This window comes from Trachymyrmex cornetzi, unplaced genomic scaffold (genome assembly GCF_001594075.2).
Source record: "Trachymyrmex cornetzi isolate Tcor2-1 unplaced genomic scaffold, Tcor1.1 scaffold385, whole genome shotgun sequence".
Lineage (NCBI taxonomy): Eukaryota > Metazoa > Arthropoda > Insecta > Hymenoptera > Formicidae > Trachymyrmex > Trachymyrmex cornetzi.
The window spans coordinates 1286042-1295833 of record NW_017298586.1 but is presented as its reverse complement, the minus strand read 5'-3'; the positions used below and the strand labels follow the sequence as shown (position 1 = coordinate 1295833).

Here is a 9792-nt window from a genome sequence, read left to right as displayed (position 1 = left end):
AATAACTTAATAATAACTTAATAAATATTACGTGCAGATACATGAAATATATTCATTATATCTAACAAACAAGCTGTCGAAATTGCATTTTGACGTCAAAATAACGTTAGAAACAAAATTAAATTATAAATACACCGTGGTTCAATAAACACAAACAATTCTTTGTCTGAAAGGCAAAGCTGATAAAGGCAACTCTACAGTTATTATGAATTTAGGTGAATATAAAGAAAAAATGCATGCTATGTTATTGGATATCGAAACGTACATTATTATTAAAAAAGATCCGACAAAAATGTTAACTAACCAAATACACATACTGTTGAATCGATGGAAAAACAAGGAATACATAGAACAATCTGCGTATAAAAAACTAAATGTTACGGATGGAACAATATCTAGATCGTATGGTATGCCAAAGATTTACAAGGAAGGAAATCCTCTGAGAATGATCGTGAGTTGTATTAATAGTCCATTGTACCCGTTAGCTACGTATCTAAAACAAATTATAAATAAAAGTGTAAAGAAAGGTTTTAGTTACATAAAAGATAGTTGGGACCTTGTTAATCAAATAAATGGTAGATCATTAGATGCAAATTATAAATTAGTTTCGTTTGACATTAATTCTATGTATACGAACATTCCGGAGGAATTAGTGATAAAAAGTATAAATATAAGATGGAATGATATATAAAAAAATACTAGTATTCCGAAAAATGAATTTCTAAAGGCTATCTCATTAATTCTCAATTCGACATATTTTAAATTCGACAACCAATATTTTAAACAAATTTTTGGCATGCCAATGGGATCTCCACTGTCTCCCATATTAGCTAATCTTGTAATCCAGGATTTAGAAGAAGAGATTCTTAATAATTTGAATGCGGTGGTTCCGTTGTATTATCGGTATGTTGACGATATTTTGATCGCATTGCCATATGACCGGATCGATGACGTTCTATGTTCGTTTAACTCGTATCATAATAGATTGAAATTTAGTGTAGAAGAGAAGGATAATGGTAATGTAAATTTTTTGGATGTTACGATCAGAGTTGAGGAAGGCTGTGTCAAAATTGATAATTATAAAAAACCGACGAATTCGGGAAGATACTTGAGTTACAAATCGCATCACCCTGATGAACATAAGAAAGGTGTTATTATAAGTAAATTTGATAGAATTCTTTTTCTTTCACATCCGGATTATCGTAGGAGGAACATAAAAAACTTAATTAATGTTTTGCTTTTGAACGGTTATCCGTTGAACATAATATTCTCTACTATAAATTATAGAATAAAAACTTTATCGAAAAGAAAGAATTTGTATAAGAACAAGAATAATGTTAACAAAGAAATAGAGGATAGTAATTTAATAATAAAAAAATATTTTACAATACCTTATATACAGAACATTTCTGAAAAATTCAAGCGCATTGCAGACAAAAACAATTATAAGGTAACATATAAACCGATTAACACCTTAACTTCAGTTATTAAATTAGGTAAAGACAAACTGGAAAAAATGGAAAGTTCTCAGGTGGTGTATAAGATTAATTGCACAAATTGTGATTCAACATATGTAGGTCAGACAAAAAGAAAATTAGGTACTAGGATAAAAGAACATAAAGCTGATATTAAGAAAACAAAGGGTACTCGTTCGGTTGTGTCGGATCACCAAGTGAAATTAGGACATAATTTAGATTGGGAAAATATTCAAATATTCGACATAGAGCTATTTTTTCATAAAAGACTCACGTCAAAGATGATTTGTATAAAACAACAGATCAACGGCATGAATAAGCAGACAGACACAGAGAAATTTTCAGAATCATATTTTCCTTTGTTAAATATCTCTTAAATATAACGGCTTCCTTCTCCACTTGTTTATGATGTATATAAGTCGGAGATATACGTTGAGATGTTAGTTTGTCACCACAATTTGAAAGATACTGAAAGATCCGTGTTGACGTTACATACTGGATTATAAGATAGTGGAACATAGGTGCGTTTTAAGATATAACAGTTTTAATGGTTTCTTTTGTATTAATAATTGTGTTATTACTAGAATCAGGAAGTTTGTGTTCTATTCATTGAATTTATGCTGAGCTGTGATGTATTAAGAAAGATATGACTGGTAACGTTAAATTAACATAATCGTACAGGTATGTGGTAAGAAAATAATTAAAATAAATTTTAGTTAGTTTTTGAATATTAAAGATAAAAAAATTTGATAGAATCTGGTAACTCTGTGTGATGCAGCAAGGATTTTTGATGTGACAAAGGAGATTAGCAAAATATGAAGCTTATGTGACGGAGGAAAAAAAAAATTTATGACTTCCGTTTCAGGAGAAAAGAGAGAAAAATAATTTTTGTTTTATGTAATGACAAATGCTAAAATTATATGACTAGAATTTATTTTTAAGTAAGATTGACGTCTTAACTAAATTGTATAATTATGTTGCGTATGATAGGATCATTCTAATTAATTATAATAGTACTGTTAATACTGAAGATGGTCCGATTGGGACCAAAACGTTTATTTTGAATTCATGTGTTTAATAAAAGAATTGTAATAATCGCCATTACTACCTGGTGTTCGTGGTATATGCCTTTCAGACAAAGAACGTTAGAAATGTCATTTTATCGCCAAAATGCAATTTATCCTTTCTTAAAATTGCCGTGTTACGTTTTTTTGATGCCTCTTTTCATTGAGGCTGTTGTAGTCTTCCGATTTTGATGTGGTTTTGTATTCCGGGATTTTTGGGGTCGCTGATCTCGAATCCGGTTTCAAAATTTGCAAATTCAAAATGGCTGAACCAATATGGCGAACGGAAATATTATGAAAATCTTAAAGATCTTTCGATTACGGCCAAATTTCATATAAGGGGGATTTAGGGGTCGCTGATCTCAAATCCAAACTAAAAATTTGAAAATTCAAAATGACTGAATCAATATGACGGAGGGAAATGCTAAAGTCTTCCAATTTCAGCGAAATGAAGCATTAGAAGGTTTTCGAGGTCGCTAATGTCGAATCCGAACTTAGAATTTGAAAATTCAAAATGGCTGAACCAATATGGCGGACGGAAATGCTAAAAGTTTTCCGATTTCAGCGAAATGAAGCATTAGAAGGTTTTCGAGGTCACTGGTGCTGAATCCGAACTTAGAATTTGGAAATTCAAAATGGCTGAACCAATATGGCGGACGAAAATGTTAAAAGTCTTCCGATTTCAGCGAAATAAAACATTAGAAAGTTTTCGGGGTTGTTGATGCTGAATCTGACTTTAGAATTTGAAAATTTAAAATGGCTGAATCAATATTGCGGACGGAAGTGCTCAAAATTCTCAGATTATAGTGAAATTTAGCAATTAAGGGTTTTCGGGGTCGTTAATTTCTGTTGAAATGTAGATTTTGGGGTTCGCCGATTTCGAGGACAAATGTTCGGAAGTGAGAACCATACAAAAAAATAAATTTAAGCCTAATTAAAATAGGGACGAAAGAAGAATACAGCTTTTACAACCGTAAACAAAAGAAAGAGTAATTTCAAATTGTATAGAATTGATTGATTTTAAAGTACATTGATTAGGTTTAAAAATAAAAAGAAAAAATAAATATTTTATACATGTATTCAAAACTTGAATAAGTATGTAAAATAATATAAAGAATAAGAGTCAACGAGTGATAAATAAGAAAAGTTGATAAAAATCAAGATAAAATCAGGGTCATGTGAGGTCAGCGCGCGCATGAAATGGGCTAGTTCATGTTAAAAATAAAAGTACCTATTAGATACCTTTAAGGTACATTTAAAATACCTGTACCTGTACCTAGATATTTTACTTTTTTAGTACCTGTACCTGTACTTCGGTACGTTTTTTTTAGAGTACCTGTACCTGTACCTAAATATTGAAAATAGAGTACCTTGCACAACACTGTATGTTACAAATGACTAATAAATGTAAAATAAATGTAAAATAAATCTAAAATAAATATTTTAGAAACGTTTAGTTGACACATGAATTTTAAATGTAAATTAAATATTTTAAATGTAAATTAAATATTTTTTTAATGTTTAATGAATGTTTTTTTGCAATAGTAACCTACAAATGTAAAATCAATGAAGAAAAAATATTTAAAAAACATTTAATCAATGTGGTCTGCTGATTGGGCTACCCATTTGGGGTCTAACTGCCGAGAAGTTTCAGCCTATATAGTAAAAAAATCGCTCTAAAAAGACCGTTCTCACACTCCACTGTCTTCATAGGTTAGAAATATTTCAAGCAGATACTATCTACGCTGTAACTTCTAGACAGTTAGGCCCCAAGCGGGTAGGATATGTTATTACATTTGTTCGGGTCGGCGTAGCCGCCCTGAACCAATAAGCACTAATCTGCACACCCCACTGTCTACATGACAGATTTTTTAACCTTAACAACAAGAGTACAATCATAGAAATCGTGCGCCTCCCTTGGGGGGGGGGGGGGGGGGTGAGAGTCAAAACGCGTCGAATAAGCCTAATTTTATTGATTTTTGAGGTGCTCAGTGCTAAACTGTATAATCACCGTTCGTTTCAACCTGTGCCGATTGAGACTGTTGTCTGTCCGTTTCAACTTGTGTTCAATTGGAACCGTCGTGTGTCCGTTTCAACTTGTGTCCGATTGGAATATTTGGAATTGTGTTCGATGGAAGCTGTCATATATTTCCTTCTGTCTGTGTCGGCACTGTGTCCGATTTGGACAACCTACTGTGCCCGACTTTTTTTGTGCACATCTGGAACCCTCCCGTTTCTTATCGTGAAATATCACAGGATCACAGGATAGTTATAGAATTTCAACAATAATGATGAATTTTCACTTTGGATCTGTCAATTCAGGAGTGGCTTCCATCTAAGATGAAATGTCCTCACACATTGGATTGTATGAGTGTCTCGCTGAAGAAGACTTAATAAAGAAGAGTCGAAATGTTCGAAATTTATACTTATTAGTAAGGAAAATATATACTGAATATGCTCTATTATACTCTCACATGCCTTTACATTATTATTGTTAAATTCAAGAGTGTCACAGAGATATCATATTTAATTAAAAAAAAAAGATACAAACTAATTTATTTCAAATTAATCAAGATTGCATGCATATTACAACTTCAGCTTACATAATCGCATTATTAGAATAAGAATATTTAGGGAAAAGATAGAAGGAGTCTTAATCTAGAATAGAGAAAATTAGTTGTGGAAGAAATGAGAGCCCAAGCAGCAAAGTAGGACATCTTAACCAAGCCAAAGTAAAATTGCCTTAATTAAGACAAGAATGACCAAATTTCGACGTAAAACATGTCCTAAAAATGAAATTATATTTGAGGTTTTCTTTGCAGATAAAAAATTACCTAATTTTAACGTATTAATGTTTTCAAAGTCCATTTGCATTTGAGGTATTCTTGATAGGTAAAAAATTACTTAATTTTGATTTAGTAAATTTTCTCAGAGTCTGGTAATGATTAATAAGTTTCTGTGGTCATAAATTATCTAATATCGAACAGTATTTATGTCTTCAAAGTTGAATAGACTTTCGAGTTGTCAAAATTAAGTAATTATTAACTTAAAGACGTTCGTTGATATTTCAATGATGTCACTGCTAACTTTGAAGTCGAGATTACCAAGGAACTTACCTATTAGGTAAATTTAGTCAGCGCTTGATCCAAATGACCAACAAAATTGACTTCAAAGTAAATTGAACCAGTCTTGTCCTAAAAGTCTATATAATCCTGTATGTCAATTTTGAGCCTTCTACTTCACATAGTACACTTTTTATTAGTACACTATTCATCAGAGAATTTCGTGAAACGTTATGGCTGCTTTTCTTTTACGAGACACAAATCGACACAGCTGGTCTGTTTTCTGTTCCTGCACTAGACTGCACTAGAAGTCTCTTTCTCACATTTAACAAATATTAAACATATACCTATGTCACTTTAAGTTCCAAAAGTATACACTAGTTCAGCTACAGAAAACAGACCTAGGATAACACACTCGAACACAGTTTAATCGATATATCCAATGGCATCGATTTCAACTTTGAAATCAATCTAATCAAAATAACGATTTTGAACTTTGAAGTTGGATATTGGTCGAAATTACCTATTAGACACGAAAATGTCTTGAAAATCTATTAACTTAAAAGTCGAAATGCCCTAAAAAGGTAAATTTACCCACAAAGTAAAAATATTTGAGTATTTAGTCTTCCTAATAGAGAAATTCAACTTATAGGTCGAAAATATAAGTTTGACTATTAGGTCTAAAAGTGTTAAATACGCTATGATGTTATCGTCGCCATAGAAGAACAACTATAACCTACATTATTCTATATTCTTAAAATCATTTATTTCACATTTTCTATTTCTTCTTTCATAGAAAGTAAGCAATATTTTTAATCATTTCCAACCTACAAATCAGGGAACACCTATATTAATTTGCTAAATGTAAAATATAAAATTAACAAATAATTAATAATAAAGTAATATTTCAAAAGCTTCTTTTTTTATGGTGCGTTCATTTTAATGATTTAAAATAAAAATTTATACAGAAAATTTTCATTCGCACTTGTATTTACGTCATATGTCACGCGATAATCAACTTAGAAACTGAACTGATGACGGTACTTCTTATACAAATCACATCTGATGACTGTTTCCCTTCATCTTTACGTATAGAATCATGGAATACACGATATATGCAGCATTGCCACTTGCGTGTGTTCTCGAAAGAAAAGAAACAAGATCATTTGCGTTAAGGGCAGGTTCTCATCTAGCGACCCGAAAATAAGGTAATTTTTTTTATAAATCGAAAAATAATGTACCTTTCGGTTAATCGGCTATTCCTGGACCATACATTAGGCCTTCCTCCATCTCGTAATGTTTCATTTGTGAATAAAGTTTATGTTTCATTAAAGTTTATGTTTCATTTGTAATATAAGTTCAAATTTCAAAGATATCGACGTAAAATACGCGTTACCGCGCGAACTTAATTTTAGTCGATTTTAGTGTAAAAGGGTGGGTTCGCTTTTTGTACCACTTTTTTTTTTCAGCCAAACTTTTTCTGGCGTTTATGGGGGCTTATTCTACACATAATAAGCTATCAAAAAACGCAAAAAAAAATTTTGACATTTTCAGGTCGAGTTTCATGAGAACCTGCTCTTAAGGAAAACCGCAAGACGTGATCGTAATTAAGTCTAATTTAGGACACAACTAGTATGGAAGATTACCAAAATATTATCAATACTCGATCTCTTACTAGTCCATTTGACCAAATCGAACTATGACCGATTGGGCAAAATGCCTTTCATTACCTAATTAATACTATTAAATTATCGTTTTTTCATTCCTCATTTACGTCAGATCGACGTAGATTTGACATTCATTAGGTCAGATTTAATAGACTTTCAGATCTATCTGAAAGTCGATTGAACGTATTTTCGACTAATCTTGCTGCTTGGGAGTTGAAGTTTTGCTAAAAATTCAAGTATAATAAAAAAAGTTTATATTTCCATAAAGAATAACGGTTCAACTAATTGAATAAATTAACAATATAATATAGGGCTATGAATCACTCAAGTTATTATGTGAATAAATATATTTATATATCAACAATTAAAAATTTTGTGACGTCTAAAACAGACGTGACGTTTCGATCCCTATCGGGTCATTTTTGATGTTAATAATAATTTTAAAAAAGTTACCGATAACTACTCAAAATGTTTACAAATTAAAATATAAAATATAAAAAAAAACGCATGTTGGTAAGAAGAATTATTGCAGGAAACGACCTAGATATAAGCAGCTTCAAATCGGAACTTGATGTTAGTCGAATTCAAAAATCGTATAATAATCGCATGAGGTCTATTGTATCTTGAACTTTTCCTCAAATTTACAATAGGTTGATACCATGAATTCAATGTAAAAAAAAAGATGTATTACCAGTAACTTTTTAAAAATTATTATTAACATTGAAAATGATCCGATCGAGGTCGAAACGTCACGTCTGTTACAAAATTTTAGATTGTTGATATAAATAAATTTACTCACATAATAACTTGAATGATTCATAGCCCTATATTATATTATTAGTTTATATTTCTTTCTTTCTCTCTTTTTTTCTCGCATTCACACGTGCGTACACTCTCTCTTTTTCTCTCTTTGTCTCTTTTGTTCTCCCGCTGTATCTTCTTTTTATATTTACTATATTACTTGTAATAATTAAAAATTGCTAAAAATTAGTTTCTACGTCAGTACGATATAATATCTTCAAAAAATAATTGTTTATTTAAAATATCTTATTGCAATGTCTTTTGTCTTTGTTGCCTGAAATAGTCTTGTCTGAAACTTTCATTCATAATTTGTCCGATTTTCGTTCTAATCCATACAGGTGGCATTAGAGTGATGAACTTTTGAATACTATGGGCCCAATAACCAGTACTGCTGTCCATTTTGCCCAGAGTGGCAATAGCATTTCTTGCATAAGTTGTAGCATCAGGTACAAATATACTTGAAACCTGCAGTTTTAAATAAAATGTCTACATTTTTCAGTAATCGCATGAAAACACAGACGTATTATACAACAATAACGTATTATTCTAAGCTTGAAGTAATACATGAAAAGAACGGTTTTGCTGAAGTATTTAAAACTTTAGCTAAATACATAGATATGAATTTAAAATTAACAAAAGTACTCTCAGTATAAATACTAAATAGAAAGTTTAAACGGCGAATGAGAGTCACAATATAAAAACGAATTTCTTAAAATATCATAACGAATATATTATTACGTAGATCTTAAAAATTATTGTAATAATAAAATTAAGAAGATTACATAAATTAAATTATCCTTAAATGTGATTACATAATTAAAAAACGCATATGCTAACAATATATGTTTCGGCTGCAGAGTTGAGCCTTCCTCAGTTATACAAATTTCCATTAAACACATTGAACACCCAGTGATTAGAAATGTTTAAAAATCCACATAGTTATCTACCAAGTTGAACAAACATTGTTCACAATAAATTTAAAAATAATTTTGTCAGATAAACAAAATAATTATGAAGAACGCTCAAACTAATTGTTAAAATATTAAAACTTTTTGCAGCTATTGTTTATCACCATATTGGAGCGTTTTACATAATTACATTGATTCATAGCAGAAAAAATATTTTGTATCACATAAGATGTGTCTTATAGATTTTTGAACGATGAAAATGATATTGAAAGCCAGATTTTCAACGTTACATTTCCAAAATAATTGACCTTTAATGTATAAAACATTTGACATTTTTCGTAAAAAAAAAAAAATTAATGTTATCTTGAAATTCTGATCAGATGTTATGAATGTATTCCCTTCATCCCTTAAGGCCCAGCTACATCTATCGTAATGTTTATCGTAAACTTCTTACGATCCTTGCGATAGCCAATCAAAAGCGTTACAATACACATTGATATTTCTAATTGGCTATCGTAAGAATCGTAAGGAGCTTACGATAAACATTACGATAGATGTAGTTGGGGCTTTACACAGAAAAATACATATACAGTACGCAAATAATAATTACTACTAAAATATTTACTAAATATTTAAAAAATTCATATATCCACTAATCGTAAGTTCACTATATCACATTCACAAGCATCAAAGAACCTCCGCAGAAAATGCCCGTTTTCGGTACCTCGATTTTTGAAACTTTTATTATGCCAAATAGTTACATATAATGACCCAATAACTCCTGCAAAATTTCAAGATGAGCATACAGCCCGTTC

The 9792-nt window shown here is 30.7% G+C and overlaps 1 protein-coding gene across 2 annotated transcripts in view; it reads right to left on the bottom strand.

The window, feature by feature from the left end:
* Positions 1 to 8190: 8190 nt before the first annotated feature.
* Positions 8191 to 9792, bottom strand: part of LOC108763839 (inactive hydroxysteroid dehydrogenase-like protein 1) — a 43387-nt gene continuing 41785 nt past the window's right edge. For both annotated transcript variants that reach the window (XM_018511733.1, XM_018511734.1), the window contains exon 5: positions 8191 to 8534. In XM_018511733.1, coding sequence (XP_018367235.1) covers positions 8316 to 8534 — 219 coding nt within the window. In that variant the 3' untranslated portion in view covers positions 8191 to 8315. The remainder of the gene's footprint in view (positions 8535 to 9792) is intronic.